The 18,955-nt window shown below is 38.3% G+C and overlaps 1 protein-coding gene across 2 annotated transcripts in view; it reads right to left on the bottom strand.

The window, feature by feature from the left end:
- Window positions 1-336: 336 nt before the first annotated feature.
- Window positions 337-18,955, bottom strand: part of LOC109413101 (uncharacterized) — a 45,361-nt gene continuing 26,742 nt past the window's right edge. For both annotated transcript variants that reach the window (XM_062846238.1, XM_062846240.1), the window contains 8 exons: window positions 17,106-17,206; window positions 8,563-8,718; window positions 7,012-7,339; window positions 5,998-6,201; window positions 5,457-5,790; window positions 921-1,151; window positions 551-702; window positions 337-477 (listed from right to left, as the gene is read on the bottom strand). In XM_062846238.1, coding sequence (XP_062702222.1) covers window positions 457-477; window positions 551-702; window positions 921-1,151; window positions 5,457-5,790; window positions 5,998-6,201; window positions 7,012-7,339; window positions 8,563-8,718; window positions 17,106-17,206 — 1,527 coding nt within the window. In that variant the 3' untranslated portion in view covers window positions 337-456. The remainder of the gene's footprint in view (window positions 478-550; window positions 703-920; window positions 1,152-5,456; window positions 5,791-5,997; window positions 6,202-7,011; window positions 7,340-8,562; window positions 8,719-17,105; window positions 17,207-18,955) is intronic.

Genomic DNA, 18,955 nt, shown 5'->3' with positions numbered 1-18,955 from the left:
GGAAAACGTTGGCGAGCCGGTCGAAGCGGTGGTGATGGACGATGACGATTGCTGCATTGAGCTGTTGCCGAGATCAGTCGAGGTGTTGCTGATGGCGCTCGTCGGCGAAGGAACATTTTCAGTACCGTTGTGATGCTTCGGGGAAGTTCTCTGCTGGTGATGGTACTGGTGGTGTTGGTCGAGCCTGGAAGTCACCTCGTCCTCCTGGAAGTCTCCGAAAAGGAGCTCCTGGTCGATGTCGAAACCGAAGGTGAACTCGTGACTTGTGCCGGATTCGTTGTGATGGTCGTTCATTATAATGACGCGTGGGCGATAATTCGAGTTGGCAGTTACAGTAGGCGCAGCGTTCGCTATAGAATTTCGGCTGATCATGGTTGCTTTGCCTTTTTTGCTTCGTTTGGACAAAGCCGCACTGGATGGGATAGAGGAAGCCGAACTGCTTTTGGGAAATTGAAACTAGTTGAGATTTAGTTGTACCTGCAATCCAATATAAAATGTAAGAATTTAAGTTTTTTTTTATCAACATTGAAAGTCACACATGTGTACTTACATCGCTATCTTTCACAAACCCGAGCCATGGGGATGCACATACTGGGCATTTTGTATTTTTCATAATTGCGGGTAATGCACACTCCTCGCAGTATGTTTTATGGTTACATGGTATTAATGATACCGATGCGCACTTTGAGCACAGAACGCAATCTAGTGAAATAGAATGGTAGAATGTAAGGGTGCTATTACACTTTTTGCCCAGACGCCAAATATTTGACCACTTTTGACATACATTTTGGCACCTTGGTCAAAATTTAACTGTCAAAAGTGGTCAAATATGTGGCATTGGTCAAAGGGTGTCATACTATAGCTATACTATAGCTATAGCTTAAGATGCAAAATAACTCGGAATGTATAGAAAAATGTACCGTCCAGTGCTTCCAGCAGCTCTTTCTCAACGATTGGATGAGATCCAAAGATCTCATTTTTCTTATTTGAGTTTAGTGCCTCCAAGAATTTGCTCAAATTACCGTCTCTGTCAAACGCAGCAGTGCAAATATTAACAAATTCTTGGCGCTCGCTCTGCTGCCGCTTGTATGGTAAGTTTTGTACCCGTGCAATGTCGATCTCCGTTGTATTCGCCATGTTGATATTTTTTTCTGCAAACAAAAATCAAAATTTATAGTACAGTTGATATGGTATTTATTGCAGACTACATCTCAAATTGGACTATCACACTTTTTTTGGTACGCCTAAGAATTATGATAAAAGTGCACATTTGCCTTGGATCGTCTCGACGTCTTCGGTGCAGTTATTCCTGCATTTATAAGGAATAAGTGCACCGAAGACCTCAATTCGATCCGACGTATCCCTGCACTGTAATCACACTTCGAAGGTGTGTGCACATTATTGTGTCAGTCCAATTTGGGGTGCAGTCAGCAATATGCAATATATAATCAGCACGCTGTTACTTTTCATATAGTGCATCGAAAATTCTCAAATTTTGACTGTGGTTTGTCCATCTATAAAATGTGCATCATTGGTATGAATTTGAGTTCGATTGATCAATCTTTCGCCAAGCTATAACCGTTCTCATAAAACACTATTTTTCAGACAACTAATGTTTGAACTGTCATATCTCGGAAACCAGTGAACCGAATTTAATGATTTTTTAATGGGTGTTCAGTTGGAGCTGCGTGACAGCTTGTTTGTCATGGCTGAACCCGTTATTTAAATTTCATCTCTACAAAGACCAATAGGAATGCCCAATTTAACACTAGTTTTTACATTGTGCCTAAGTAGTTTTAATAAAAATATTGCATTTCCCTCTCATAGATGTAGGGTGGGGCGGGGCAAGGTGGGTCACCTAAGGACGGATTATCATAACATTGTAAATACAAATCGTATTGGTTTGTATTCGTCCTCTAGTTTTCAATACTGTGCTTATGCTACTTTCATTAAATATTATGTAAAATGTTTAATCAAAGCAATTACGGTCAAATACCAATTGAAGACAACCACCCTCGCTGCGATAACACCTATGTTGGTACAATACAACATCGGCGCCATCCCCAATGATAGACACTAGTTTTGAACTAGTAATGAGCTTCCAATGATACGAGATACAAAAAGAATTTAAGGTAACTACTAAAACAAAACGAATCCGTTCAATTGTCCTATCGGTCCTACCCAAGGAAGTGGCATCCCTATCCCACCAATGCAATGTTTTCGTAGCCAACATAACTGCGGCTCAAGCGTACGGCTCAAGCTGACAACCTATCTTTTAACACATACACAAGTTACGTTGTTCAGCTAATAAAACGCAGTCAGTCCAAAATGACACGTCGAACGCATTGACGCCAACAAGGTGTTTAAATATTGTTCGCACGTTAGCTTCGAATCTATCAGCACTATTAAGTGCTGCAACTTTCCTCTCCATTATTTGGTTGATTTCACTAGATTTATTTAAAGAGAATATGACTAGGTAGGTATTATTCGAGGTATTATTGTAATATTTAAAAAGCCAATCTGTTTTGATGAAATTACAAATTTGAATATTTTTAATTATTGTAGGTATATTACTTAAGTTATAGTAAATTTAGTAGTAGGTAATCAAAATCAACCGAAAAATGTGGGAAAGAAATCACAAACAACATTTTCAAATCTGGTAATAAAAAGGTTTCAAAACTTGTCACAAAACCTATAATATTTCTATGTGTTATGATGTGCTAAAGGTCCGTCGGATGAGAATCGGAGTAAAAGGGGATAAATGAATAGACGCATGTTTACACGTTGTGGGTCAGTTTCAGACTGCCGTTTATTTCTAGATTCGATAGTATACTCTGTTTCTCTTTCAATACATCGATACATTTGAGACACGTTCACAGATGATTACAACAACTCCTTCACCCATTATGAGATTTTACAATAGTATTGTAAAACTAGCACATAGTATACAATTTCAGAACTCTTCTGATCGAAGACATCATTTTTTAAGACTTAAGCTGCTTACTCTAAATGTTTATAAAAACGAATAATTTTCATACTCATGTAAGAAAAATCAAGAGCGTCCCTAATTAGTTTTTTTTTATGAAATAACATTATTGCTAATTATCACTTGTCTTGTAAGTCATGACTCCGACTAATGCATACGATAATCTGCTGGCAGCCTCTGTTCACACCATAATCTCGTAGCCTTCTCACCCATCTCAGCATCTTCTTATTTCTGCATTTCTCATTTAATCCATGGCGGCTCATGTTCGGAAGTATAGTCCTATTGTTCATATCGGTGGTGATCCTCTTTCCACCTCGAAAAAAAATCCATTGCAATGGTGCGCTCAAAATAAAATGCAGTCAAAAACAGAAACTCGCAAAATAGTTTGTCTGAACAAACCATTTGCTCATGACACCGACAAAAAATGGTAAAATGGAGTTTTCTGTAAAATAGTGCTTTATTTATGCTTTGTTGGAGAGCGTCACAAAAACGTTACCGTGAATTTGTTGCAAATAAAATAAAATGTCAAAACAAATTACAATTTGCTATACATAGTTGGTATATAAACAGTACGTGTTCACACAAAAAGGTTTTGACAAAAAAAAACACTAAACAGCTCTAATGAACCAAAACAAAATATTCATAACAAAAAATATTGAAAATCACTTCACGCAACTTTTTTTTGAACTATAGAGTAACGTAGAAATAAAAATGACATAAAATATTCTCCACCATGGAAGAAATAAAACATGCATAAGCGCATGCTGTGTCAAAAACTAGATTCAACTAAACCGACGGAATGTCGTACAGTTGTAATCTTTTTTTTTCGTGTACACTCCATCAAAAGCAAAAACAGGCTATTGTGAAAAAATAAGACCACGGCGTAATGATCATATACCACAAATTTTAGCCAAATGAGACCAAACACGACACAAAGTTTACACTCAATTACACAAACTGATTAAATGCACGCTTTTAACACTTATGACAAACAAGTTTTTTGGTAGCCTTATCATTTTGATGGACCAACAGATGGTTTTATTCTCGATCGTCTCGCCGTGCCTCAGCATCTCAATCTTCCATTATTGCTTTTCATCCGGTATTGTTGTAAACTCGGCCATCGTAAAAACAGTAGTGGTCGTCTGCACCGCCACAAAAAATGTTTACCACAAAAATGCTTAGTAACAAATGGTGACAATAAAACAGAAATCTATAAATTCGTGAGCAGCAACAAATGATTTTATCAACAAATACGATAAAATACGAAAAAGTCTCACAAAAAAGAATTTCTGCAAAAAAAAAGTACACCACTAAACATATAAAAATCCATTGCTAAAAATGGACAAAATTATAGCACTAAGCACCATAACACATAAAAAAAACACAATAAACTTGGTCCACAATAAAAATATACTGTTCAAAATGCACGCGTAAATTTGCCACAAGAAATCGTCTTTATCCTCGTTCGCCACTGTTATGATGTGCTAAAGGTCCGTCGGATGAGAATCGGAGTAAAAGGGGATAAATGAATAGACGCATGTTTACACGTTGTGGGTCAGTTTCAGACTGCCGTTTATTTCTAGATTCGATAGTATACTCTGTTTCTCTTTCAATACATCGATACATTTGAGACACGTTCACAGATGATTACAACACTATGGTCATCAAAACCTTCTCAAATCCAACCGACTTGGTACTATTGCTTGGGTATAGAATCTATTGAGCCCCGGCGGTCCCTCCGTGTTTATCGAGCATGTCTGATGAATATGCCAAAGCATATGATCAGCCATACTCCATCTGCAGCAGCCGGTTCGTGATGAACCGTTGGAGGCGCATTAAAGTGTTAAAAAGGTGATGTTTCACTAAAGAACACTACATTACAATAATCAAAATGAAACACCTTCACTTTAATACCGTCAAACCCTGCGAACTTGGCCAGGGAATTGAAAGAAATTACAAACGTTTATCAATAATATATTAATGTTATATTATATATAGTATTTTTTTGTGTGGTGTTGTAAATTTGACTTATTTTCCTCTATATGGGTAAAAATATCAAACCGGTATAACTTTATTGTCGTAAGAAAATGTAACATTTTATAACGTCGTATCAAGTATCAATATATTGTTGATAAACGGTCAAAATTTCATTCAATTCGGTTCACTGGTTTCCGAGATATGACAGTTGAAAAATTAGTTGTCTTAAAATAGTGTTTACGGTTCTAACTTCGCGAAAGATTAACCAATCGAGTCAGAATTTGCACCAATGATGCACATATAATAGGTTTGTCAACCTAGTTTAAATTTGAGATTTTTTGATGCACTCTATGAAAAGTTACAGCATGTAAACATCTTTTGTTCTCTCGTATATTAATAGGCTTGCAATAGGTTTCGTGAGATAAATTTTTGAGAACTCAATAGTTTAAGAGAAGTGTAACAATGGTAAAATATTTATTTCTTTAATACATACCTACAAAAACCCAAGCAGCCGGCGACAAACCGATCTGGTCAAGCATTTTAGAATGGTAGGCCTCCGCGGCATTGTTGGATGTTGTTGGCACATGGTACGTAGAGTACACATGTGGACTAACATTCCGCAACCATGTCCTGCGAAGATAACTATCAAATGAATCGGCCTTTTCTTGGTTGCTAGTGTTCCGTTTGATATGGGAGATAACCGTGTCCACTCCTTCGACCATTTTGGATGGGGGCAGGTGGGCAAGTTGCATTGCCATACGATAGTGTTTATACTCCGGGCTAGTTGGTTGCACATGTAAATCACTTATAATCCGCCGTCTTACCGCCTATACATGATCAAAGAAACGAAACACAATAAAGACATCAGCACAAGAGTTCAAACTATGTATCGTGTTATTAAATAGACATGACCAGAGATGGAAGAGGAGGCACTCTGCCCCCTTTTTTTTCTCGCGCTACTCGTGTTTATCAAGTAGAATGTGTGAGAATGAGTGTATATAGGGAATGCAATATGTATATCGAATAATAGTTACCTGCTTAAAATGAAAAAGGCAGCCTTGATGCGTCGCCGTAGGGAAAATCGCACGACACGCCTTGACAAGCGCCTTCTCAAAGTCCGTGACGGTTCCAACAACTGTGACTGGTGGCATTATAGAGAGCAGGTGCTCCAATATGCTGCAATACTGCAACTCGTTTGGAGCACCGTGCTCTGATGGCATATACGCCAATGGAAATACCTATAAATGCAAAATAAATTTCATTAGATAAATAATCTCTCTAAAACAAGTCTGAACTAGGGATTCTGTAATCCGAGATTTAGCGTCAAGTCTAGGCTCAAGTGGGGAAATTTGGCCATTAAAAGAATTAGGGTCTTCGACAAGGGGCTGATAGAACCCCTTGATGTCTGGAGATCCATCCCCAATACGGTTGTACAGTTTATCCGAGCTGTGTCACGATGTTGGGATCAAACGCACAGTCGGGTGCACAGTCAAAGATTGATTATTGCCAGCAGTAGTAATACGTCAACTTGATATAGCTAAAACAAACTGGGGCATATGTCACAATAGATTTAACAAGTGGTCGTAGTGACTTAGATACCCAACAATGAATTAAAAAAAAAATGTGTAGACTGGACTAGACTAGAATCGTGTCGAAGTCTTCTGCGCACCTACTAATTGTAAGCTACCGTCGATGGGGGTGACAATGGGTCAAAACGGAGAAATAGGGTCTGGGACCATTTGGGCAGGAGCACCTATTTTGGGCACTTGCTGCTATAACTCAGTCAATTTTGAACCGATTGACTTGATTTTTGAGACACGATCAGATACGCACAGTATCTAGCCCTGCACAAAAATTCAAGTCAATCGGTTTGAAATTGACTAAGTTACAGCAGCAAGTGCCCAAAATAGGTGCTCCTGCCCAAATGGTCCCGGACCCTATAACGGGACTGAATAAGTGCGCAGAAAAATCCGACACTCAAACTCCGTTCGCAAACTGTGAAAAAAAAAATCAAGCGGGTGGGAAATGCACAATATATCGATACATACCTTATGATCTAGCTCGGCATAAGCCATAAATAGCTGATTGAATATAGAAGGCTTAGTTTTATATGTCCCATCAAAGTATAAAACCGTCGATGCTGTCTTACTTAAAGCTTCGAGGGTTGCCGGAACTACAAAAAATAACGTGTTTTCCTTACACCCGTGGTAAAATTGCTTCCCATTAATATTACGGAAGCTTATTGATTTTTCTTGTTGCATTAGGTTATGGAAATCATTCGCCGATTTTGGTACCCTCGGGAAACATTTACTTCTAGCGCTTTGCATGGAGCTTACAACACTTGCATACGTCATGTGGGCCGCTGCGTATTTGTGCCTGTAACATAAATTAAAATATGTAAATAATAGAGAAATCTCACATAAGATAGTATTATGTTTTCAGTTCAATACCGAATTAGCGACATAGTGTCTTGTATCTGCAGGCAAGGTTGCAACCATTCATTTGCGAAAATTTACATTCATTTGCTATTATCTCAGTTCAGAAGCATGCTATCGAAAAACAATGTATGGATGAATTTAACCTTGTAGTTTTATCTGAAAGTTTGCCGAATAACATTGGGGTCGCAAACGTATACCAAAGTCGTGAGCGAGCTGTGAAGGTAACTTTCCACAGCGTGAATGAAATTCGCAACCTTGTCTGCAGGTGTACCTATTTTGGGCACTTGCCTCAATTTCATACCAATTTTTGTATAGGGTTAGATAATGTGCGTAAATCATTGTATGCCAAAAAAAGTTGGTATAAAATTGACTTAGTTATAGCGGCAAGTGTCCAAAATAGGTACACCTGCCCAAATGGTACAAGACCCTATTTTATTATTGCCCATTGCACGGTGACGTCATCAAGAAATCGCTCTCTTTCTCTCCTACGGGAAATTAGAAAACAACAGGACCTGTCAACACCTGTCAAATTTGACAGGTACTGGTCCTGTTGTTTTGAAACTCTCTGAAGGAGCGTCGTATTTCCTACAAAGTGGTCTATACTTCAGCTACTTTTGCCTTGCGATAAACACAATGTCGAAAGTGGCGCGTTGTATTGTACACCTGATTCGTTCGCATATTACGTAACGCTAAGAGGGGAGGAAGTCGGTCAACCACTGTGTTACGCTTCACAAAAAAAATCGAAATAATCCATACAAAACTTGTTACGTAAGGGGAGGGAGGGGGTCTGAAATTGGGAAATACTTCCGACATTGTGTTTAAGGTGAAACATCAAGAAATCCCATTGCAATTTTGCATATAAATTTTAGAGGCACAAATCTGACGAACGATGCATCGAACCAAACCGCACTTGATTAACTTGGCTTTGCTCACTTGCAAAAAGAGGCAGTTTTTCCAAATCAAGAGCATTTTTTACGAATTTCAAAGATTGATGGTCTTGAAAACGTGAGTAGGGAAAAAAGTCGGCCATTGTGGCAGCCATGTTTGTATTCTCTGAAGTTTTTTTTTGAGAAAATTTGAAAACGGCATTAGAAAGACAAGGCATATGGATTACTAGCAGCCTGACCGTAGTATGGTGATTGAAAATACGTTTCTACTTACTCCGTCATGTTGCACACCCTATCAAAAACAGCTCTATACCCTTCCAAACTTTGGCAGCTGGCTTCTTTGAGAGCTTTTTTCAGCTCCGCTTTGGCGATGTCAAGCGTATGATTGGGGTGCGAATGATTGCTGCACTTGTACGCACCTGTTGTCCCCCTAAAATAAAAACAGTTGTCAAAAACATAAAAAGTAAAATATTGTTTTAGTCACATCTCCCATTCTGGTCATCAAGTACTTTAGCTTAGCTGTAAGGGTCTGAGAAACAAGAAGACTATTATGAGGGAGACTGGGCAAAATTCATAAACTAATTCTCAAAAATGAGTGCGTAGTTTATGAACAGCTTCTTTTAAAAGCGTTTTAACGGTGGTGTTACTTATAATCGCATATAAGTTACAATCGAAATATTGTTTGATTTTTTATAGTGTTTCTCCAAATATTTCAAATTCTAAAAAAAATGGTGCTAATTCTGAAAAAAATCAACGAGTTAAACAGAAGCAATATACTGAAAACGACTACATAATAACAAGACATGCAACTGTGGATTTCCAGCACGACCATGCTGGGGGTGGCTGGTTCGATTCCTGATCGCTCCAGAAACTTTTTGTAAATGAAATTTCCTTAACTTCCTTGGGCATAGAGTATCTTCGTGCCTGCCGCATGATATACATGTGCAAAATGATCTGAGGAAACTCTCAGTTAATAACTGTGGGAGTGCTCGTAGAACACTAAGCTGAGTAGCAGGCTTTGTCCCAGTGAGGACGTCACGCCAAGAAGAAGAAGCACCGCGAACTTTATGGATTGGTGTACGTGAGATGCTACAACTTTCATGTAGGTACGTATTTACATGTACACGCACACATTCTTATTTATTGCTCCTGTGAATCCAATGGTTGGCGTTCCAACCTTGTCGCCTACAAAAGCTGTCTTTGAAAAAAAAAACACAGCTTTAGAAATGGGTGTCCTACGTTAGGCGGAAATACGAAAGGCGGAATTACAAAAGCCGGAAATACAAAATTCTAAAAGGCGGAATAATCGAAAAGCGGAACGGCACGAAAGGCGGAATTATCAAAAGGCAGAATCACATAAGGCTAATTAAAATTTGGCGGACTTTTTGAACCAGCAAAGCAAACGGCCGGTCAAATTAATAATTCCATATTCTGAATCTGCATGCCAAACTGAGCCGAAATCCAAATTTTCATCAATTTTGGTGCCCGGGAACCTATTTAAAAATCAATTTGAAATTTGTGTGGGAGCGATTTGTCGAATCACCCCTCGTCGCATTTTGTACTGAGCGGAGCTGTCAAGCAGTTGCCCAGCTGTCAAAAGGTGATTTCAAAAAATCTCTTTGAAATTGATTTTAGATACCAGAATAAAGTTCTAAAAATCTGAAAAAAATCATAGCGGCTCAGAAAAAGGTGCTCTTTCGTTTAAAAATAAAAAATCATTTAATTTTTCTTAATTTAAAAACCCAATTGACCTTAGATGAATTAGTTGCCTATTTAGGCATGGTTTTGTGTGTATGTCTTCAACCAACTCCGGTGATATGAACAATCTTGACCCTTAATCCCTTTTCTTCTATGAAAGAAGCCCCAGTTTCAGTCAATATACAGACTCTCACAAGACTGCCTTGCAAGCCAAAATAATTATGATACGGGTTTGTTAACCCGACATTGACCGGTTATGTTTTGATCACCAACTTTAACTCAACATTTGTCTAGCTTAGGGCATAATTTTACCTGACTTGACTCGACCAGAACTCGACATTTGGTAGATATCAAGTATCAAGACCAACAATTGAAAAGGCCCCTTCAACATTTTGTAAAAAAAACATGTTTCTGACGACTTAGGGCCTTCTGAACTCCACCCATACACCTCACCACCACTAACAGAAAGCGCAAATATCAAGCTTTCTGTTAATGATGGTGAGATGTGTGGGTGGAGTTCAGAAGGCCCTAAGCCGACAGAAACGTGTTTGTTTACGCAATGTTGATGTCGTTGGGCTTGACATATCATGTCGGGAATAAAATACATAGTTTATTGCGTTTTCCGTATTCCTCTTAACCGTGCTTCACTTGATTGATTCTGTTTAAAACATGATTCAGTTATGCTTTTGACAATTGCACTATATCGAACTATTGTTATAAGGCACTGCATTGTTTTGATTTTGTATATTTAGACGTTTCTTGGCCTTGTTGTTTACAAAATTCCTATAAGAGTGAAAGAGAAGGAGACAATTTGATGCAGTGCCCTATGGTGCATTTCCAATCATTTTTTTTTTGTTAAGGAATGTCTCTTTACAGATGACAGCTCGGATTTTCTATTAAATAAACTATGAAATTTTGAGTCCTTGCCACTTGCCCTTGTGGTTCAAAAAGTTCACCAAATTGTTTATTAACCTAATGTGATTCTATCTTCCTCGCCAGATTTGTTGAGCATATTGATTGAAGTTAGGTAGTAACACATATACGATAGGCCAGTAGATTATATATTAGACCGATCATATAATGAGCCTAGAAAGAACAGCTTTCAGAAATCTTGGATGGGAAAAATAACAGTTTGGCTGCCAGTCCTTGTGCCAGTCAAACCTCATATAAAGTTAGCGTTTGACCGCCAATAAACTGTATACAGTGTATATCAGTGCAACTCGAAGGAACAGCTTTTGATGAAAAGAAGAAAAAATATCCAATGGCAGCGTTTGCAGTTTAACCACTGATAATTGGCCTAACATCAGGTACAATTAAACATTATTTTATGTTATGTGTTAGGTTAAATGCACCTTGCATGAGGCGGTGTATTCCTGGATGACATTGAGCCCAAAATCTAACTAGAGTTAACCCGTCTAAACATGGCGTCAAGTAGATGTATATCGGAACTAACCTGCTGAACTTATGGGCCTATTCAATGAAAACCATCCGCTACATGACCTATACGAACTTGTTTGGGAATATGAACGATTGAACAGGGCATAAAGTCTTTGATACTGGTCCTTAAAAGCTCCACTCTATCAAAAAAGAAAAAGAATGATTGAACTCGATTGAATTGTGAATTATACCTAACGTTATTTTTCGCCTTTTGTTACATGCTTAAGGCTCAATTGAGAATGGCAAATATTTCAGAACTGAAAAAGCACTTTTTCCCAAAATGATCCACAAATCGAAGAAAATGAAAATGTCCGATTGTTTATTTAGTCAATTATGACAATCGGACACGGTGAATTTGTTAGCGTTTCCGTCATTCTGGAGAAAAGTGCTTTTTCAGTTTTAGGTAATGAGAAATTCTCATTTGAGCCTTAAGACGGTCTGCCTTTCAAAATTTCGCCTTTCGTGCTTCCGCCTTTTGATAGGATCCCTATTTATTGGTCCTGTGAATCCTTGAGGGCGTTTCAACCTTGATGCCTGCAAAAGCTGTCTTTGAAAAAACACAGCTTTAGAAATATAATTGCATGAAAATCACTCAAAGTTGTAGCCACCTCTTTGATATTTTGGAGACAAAAATGTCAATCAATTTATGAAATTTCCTTATGCTTTTGTTATACACAGTATGACAAAACGCATACATTTTTTCGATTGTTCACAATTATGAGGTTATGGGCGTTAGTAGCACTAGTCTAAATCTTGCCCATCTTCATCATAGGATCAATTAGTCAGAAAGGTTGGTTAGCCACACAGTCCAAGGGTCAGGTTATCACGTATATTAGTCACTGTAGTTACTTCTGTCTCAGATGTCTCTCCGTGTTCACAATTGTTAACTTGTTGCAGTGTCCTTCCTGATGTCCTGATGTAACACTGGGAACATTTTTCTCCGAAATCCGTAATGCGACAGCATTATCACTATTAGTTGAGTACATTGTACTAAATAGAGTATCGTAAAACGTTGTCAGCAGAACGCAGTAGTATAAAGCGTCAAACGCCAGGCCAAGTAGTAGAAGCGCTTCGATGATGTCGTTTAGTGCTATGTCAGTTTGTCTGTGGTAGAAGTTTGGGTGTATGAATTAAATATGGAGAAGGGCTGTTCTTGGACAAGGCATCAATTACCAACATTAACACCTATGACACAGCTACACAGCAACTTTGCCGTTGCCAGTCTACAGTAGCCTGGGACACGGTCGGTCATATGGGGAAATATTAAAAAAAAAACAGGGTGTCCCGGCATTTTTATATTAAAAAAATGGAAAAGTTCTGAGTACACTCAGTACACTTTTTAAGTTTCATTTTGGTCCCAAATCAACTGTGCAAAACTCCAGCCCGATCAGATAAATTATATTTTTGAGCCCAGCTTTGATATGGTCACTATGGACTCCATAGTTTGGAGTCGCTAGGAATAACTCATTGATCCCTGAAATAAGCCGATGAATAATTTCTGAATTTCGAGAAATCTAACCTCCGAATACCGGAAAACGCCGTTTGTGGGAAAAAATATTAAGCCATTACCGACAAAATGTCGAGACTCGATTATTTATTGGTATTCCATTCGGTCTTTGAAGGGTAGGTTCATCGTAGACTTATCCTAAGTTTGGCGGGACTACACTTTTATGGAGAGTACACATTGTTATGTCGGTCCATTTTTCAATGCAATCAGCAATATGCATTAGGGGCTGTCCATTAATTACGTAAGGGTTTTCGGGGGGAGGGGGGGTTTGAGAAATCTTACGCGCCCTACACAAATATTTGGGCTCTCATACAAAAAATCTTACAAGGGGGGGGGGGGGGGGGGGGTGTCGAAAAATCGTGAAAATCCCCTTACGTAATAAATGGACAGCCCCTTACCAAAAAGATGATTTTAATACAGCTGAGTTATTAAGGTTGACATTGGAAACGGATGGCTGCCCAAGTAAATTTTTTCATACATCAATATATATTTTTTATTTGTTCGGGTATGTTACAGAAATAGATTTACCTGACAACAAATCGGGCCCGGCATGTTGTTCGTTTTGCACATTTATACAAAACGCTTGTAGATGTTTTTCTGTCGATATGGAATATATAACCATCCACAACGATTCCTTGTTTCGTGCCTCGCAGACCGACAAATGGTTCGAATGGTACGCTGAAAAATAGAAGCGCCAAATGGTCCAACATTTATTATACTAAAACTTATGTATCTATTCATTTTGTCAACCGGCGGGGAATAGTACATATAAAACGTATACACTGAAGTTAATTTTTTACGACGGTAATGGTACCGCGTAAAAAACCGCGTTATTTAAAAAAAACGTCGTAAATAAAACCGCGTTAATTCAAAAAACGTCGTAAAATAAGTCAAGTCACGTTAGATGTGATCCTGGCTATTTTGCGCGTTTTTGAAAAAAAAAAACTTTTTTTTTTTACGATGGGTTTTTGAAATAACGCGGTTTTTTATGACGTTTTTTTTTTAAATAACGCGTTTTTTTACGTGGTACCGCAACCGCGTAAAAAACTTCAGTGTATTATATAGTTAGCGATACCACTTGAGACCATTTCTACAAAAAATAACCTGAACTAAATTTTAGACTAAGACGGTTTGACCGTAGTGAAAAGTTAAATGTCAATTAACAATTAAAATTTCTGTTGGCAGAAACCAAATGTTGGACAGTTATTAGCAATAGATTATATACAGGGGGTGGCAAAAAGGTTTAAAATAGGCAACTTTTTTATCTCTCATAAAAAAGTTCAACATGCTGTAACTTTTCATATACAGTCAGTTTTTTTACGCGGTTTTCATTTACGAGGTTTTTTAAGCGGATTTTTGAATAGGACAGATCGGTGAAGTACTAGATTTGTAGTAATGAGCTGAATTTTAGTATGGTGAGAAGGTCAATTCTCCGTTTCTGCAGTGAAATGGTACAAAAAGCATGGGTATTATGATTCCTTGCCTAATTTGATGCTGTTTGAGCAAAACTTTGGGCAACAGTGTTGTTGTTTTCTCCATTTTTTGCAATATAAACAATATAGAAACAGAAACAGAGAACTGACCTTCTCACCATACTAAAACTCAGCTCATTACTACAAATCTAGTACTACACCGAACGTGCCCCATTAACGCGGTTTTCATTTACGTGGATTTTTAACCCCTTGAAGCCGGAATTTTTCCAAGCTTTATTATAGTTTTTTTACATATTTCTTTAGTTTTGGTGTTTAAATGCATAAAAAGGGTAGAATATGATGCAGAGTATTTTTTCTGGATATCCTAGGTCATCCAGCAGTAAGTCTTTTGAAAGTTCAATAGACAGTTTCAGATCAATTGGGATATCTAAGGTCATCCAAACTGTTCTAGAGTTAAGATCCTAAAGTCAACGGGTGTAACGATGACATCATTCATAATACAAAGGAACGACTTGTAATCTATCATGACATACTGGACATCTCAAAATTCAATAGACAGCATCAGATCTGTTGAGATTTTGTTTTTATCAAGGGGAATGACATATCCTTTTCTAACCGGAATATCCACATTTATCCGTTTCTAACCGTCGCTAACCGTTGCTAAGCGAGCTGCTAAGTGAGCAGAAGTTAGACGCGGTTAGCGACGGTTAGACACGGATAAATGCGGATATTCCGGTTAGAAAAGGATATGTCATTCCCCTTGGTTTTTATTAATGTGTATTTCAACTAGAAGCTAATTCTACACTTATCTGTTGAGATGTCTAAGGACATCCAAACAGTTCTCAAGATTACATCCTAAAGTCTACGGGTGTACTGGTACGTTTTTCATTGTACAAAGCTACGATTTGTAATCTATTATGTCCAGTAAATCTTCTGACTGTTCAATTGGCTGATGTGGAATATTTCAAAACTATTTTGAAATAATAATTAATTGGAATTTTGGAATAATAATAAATAAATTGGAATAATTATTTTTTTATAATCATTTTTCCTTTTATTCATCAAACCTATCAAATGAGAAGCGAATCCTTGTCAATTGAATTCGAATGAGTAGCTGGGCACGAAATACGAAAAATCCTGCAATAATCCGCCAGACTGAAAAAATATCGAATGTCGGGTCAAAGTCGGGTCAACTTTTATAGAATGTTAGGCCACTGTTGGACCAACATCGAATATGTATTGGGTCCATGTTGGGTTTGGTGGCCAAAATAAAAATAGGTGAATGATAAGTTGATGTCGGGTGTGACGTCATCAATGATGGTAAAAGCGAAAAAGCTTCAAACCTACAACACCACACATTTTGCTTCCTAGCTGGAACTCAATTGAATGATATGTGCCTTGACTGAGGCTGGAGCTGATGTCAATTGAATGATCAGAGGCTATGATATGTAACTTGCAGTTACAGGCAAAAATCTTAAAATGTTGTCTTAAAATAGTTCGTTCTCGTTGAGTATATTTTTTAATATACAATCAAGAAGGAAATTATTGTGTTAAAAGATATAAATCGAGGTTTTCATTTACGCGGATTTTCGAATTAACGCGGTTTTTATTTACACGGATTTTTAAATAACCGTGGTTTTCATTTACGCGGATTTTTGTATTAGCGCGGCTTATTTTTACTCGGTATGTATCCCCCGTGTAGTGCATCAAAAACTCTCAAATTTTGACTGTTTGTCAACCTATTATATGTGCATCATTGGTACAAATTTGAGCTCGATTGGTTAATCTTTCGCGAAGCTGGAACCGTTCTCGTAAAACACTATTTTTTAGACAACTAATTTTTTATCTGTTGTATGTCGGAGGCCAGTGAACCGAATTGAATGAAATTTCAAGCGATAATCAACAATAATATTAATGCTTGAAACTTCTTCAAAACATAGGTACATTTTGTACTTTGAAAAAGTTATGATGATTTAACATTTTCACCCATATAGAGGAAAATGAGTCAAATTTACAATACCGCACAAAAATACTAAATGTTTTCTTCCTTTAATCTAAATTGGCTCTAATATATCTTATTATAGATAGCTTAAGAACAGAAGTAGAAAATCTGTGGATATCAAAAATAAAATTTAATGACATAGTAGATGCGAAAAATTTACATGTTATGAGAAAGATTCTAAAAGTGGCAATCCATCATAACTTTTTTCAACGTTTGAAAAGTACCTATGTTTTAAAGATTTTTTAAGCAGTTAATATATTGTTGATAAACGTTCAACATTTCATTCAAATTGGTTTACTGGTCTCCGAGATATGACAGCTCAAAAAATTAGTTGTCTAAAAAATACTATTTTACGAGAACGGTTCTAGCTTCGCGAAAGATTAACCGATCGAGCTCAAATTCGTACCAATGATGCACATATAATAGGTTGACAAACAGTCAAATTTTGAGAATTTTTGATGCACTCTTTGGAAAGTTACAGCATGTTAAATTTTTTGTGAGAAAAAAAAGTTGCCTATCCCATACATTTTGGCCACCCCCTGTACATACTTGAAATGAATATTGAATTTAAAATCAAAGAGTACAATGATCTTGCAAACAAAAAAAAACAATTACACTGTTATTTCCAGTATTCAAACAGTGCACTTATCACTACTAATAAAAAACATAGTACATAGGAAATCACCAAAAGCAACTGATTGGAAATATTTTTAAACACTGAGGAGGTGCTCTAATCTTACCTAGTCAGCGACTTCTGCGGATACGGTTCGATTTGCTGCCAATGTGATGGTCCGAGCTGCGGCGGCGATGGTTTTATCTTGGCGTTCTGCAAGACAGGGACCTGAAAAGTTAGAATCACAATCAATCAACAATAGACCTAATGCTCGCTTGCACTGAGAGACGGCTTGCGGTAATGATCAGCATAAACATGTTTTCAAATGTTCCAGTAACGTAATTATTGTATGGCCCAACTGCTCGAATATGACCATAGCTAGTTATCTCCTTTATTCCAATACCATACAAATAGCCATCCCAGCATCCGATGGCTGTACCGATTCTTTGCACCGATCATCCCGTATTTCGATAAAACCCGATAGCAGTCAGAATACAAAGTCAGTTGCCAATAAACCGTTCATAGCGTCAAATCGAATATCGTCGCGTATGGATATACGAGACAATAAAAGTTTTCATTCTAATCTTGGGAAATCGAAGCACAATCACTCCAAATTCGAATCCTACAGGCTTCATCATATATTCACGTTGAAACTTCTTAATATTGTAAAAGTTATATGAACAACATTTCAAAAGCTTCACTGGTTTTGTTAATATCGACTGCCGAACGATAAACTTGCAGCGATCGACGCGCCACCACCTTTCGAGTAGGGGAGGGTGAAGGTAACTTCTTCGCGGTATTGTTTACGGTAAAGCAACACCGCGAAAAAGGTATATCAATGCCGTCCACCATTCGAAAGATGGAGTCGTGTCAGTTGGTTTTATTTTTCAGGCGATTTTGCGGTGGGGCGATGACGTTTGGGGACGAATAGAAAAAGTATGACAACTCCTAGGACACGAATCAGAATAATATTTGAACCTCATGATGTCAGTACCGCGTATCTATGTTTACTCTACTATCTATAGTCAGAACTAATCGTGGTGCATCTACTTGCATCAGCCCTGGATCCCGTTACTCGGAAGCAGTGGGAAGTAACCATCGTTCGAGGAACGCTTCCGAAGTACGAAGACATGATGAAGTTCCTGAAGCAATAGTGTGACATCCTTGAGAATTGCGAAACGTCAGCTCAAGTCCCCACTCCTCGTGCGGAAAGATCAAACGTGAAGGCCGCAGATCAATCGAAGTCAAATCCGAGGTCCAATCTGAATATCCTTGCTGCTTCTACTAGTGGCGGCTGAAATCCATGACCGTACCCCAGCGGGTCGAGAAAGCGCGTTTCATGGGCATGTGCTTCAATTGCCTGAGGAAGGGCCACCGGCTGCCCATCCGATCGAAAGTGTTTGAAGTGTCGCCAGCGTCATAATACATAACTCCATGACGAGACCAAGTTCAAGCACCGACGAACCGACGTGACAGCTAGAACAAATAAATTCAAATTTGTTGTCCGCGACGCCATGATGAAAAATAGCCGAACACTATCGCCACCTCTATAACGTCTCGCGATGATTTGATAGCTCGACACCGAACCCCCGTGTGTTCATATAGGAAACGGTTCGCGTCTGCGCTGATTTGACAGAAGCGATCGCTCGCTTCGGTGGTCGACCGTTAAATTTGGGGGGGACACTTTTGAATCACCACTGTCACGTCGGTTCGTCGGTGGTTCAAGCCCAACCAACCCGAAATCAGGACTGCCGAAGAATCCGTTCCGTCGGGTTCCGCTCCGAAGCCTAAAGAAAGTCCGAAGTGGTGAAGAAAGCTCAAGCCAACAGTTCCAATGCCCCCACATCGCAAGGTGCACACAACGTGACGTCATCGTGTTCGCTTCAGGCAGCAACGACCAAGAAAACCGTTCTCCTCCTGACGGCAATGGTGCACGTTTTCGATGCTCAAGGTGAGCCTCACTGTTGTCGGGTGCTG

This window comes from Aedes albopictus, chromosome 1 (assembly GCF_035046485.1).
Source record: "Aedes albopictus strain Foshan chromosome 1, AalbF5, whole genome shotgun sequence".
NCBI lineage: Eukaryota > Metazoa > Arthropoda > Insecta > Diptera > Culicidae > Aedes > Aedes albopictus.
The sequence above is the reverse complement of the archived record's forward strand: the minus strand, read 5'-3'. Positions and strand labels throughout refer to the sequence as shown.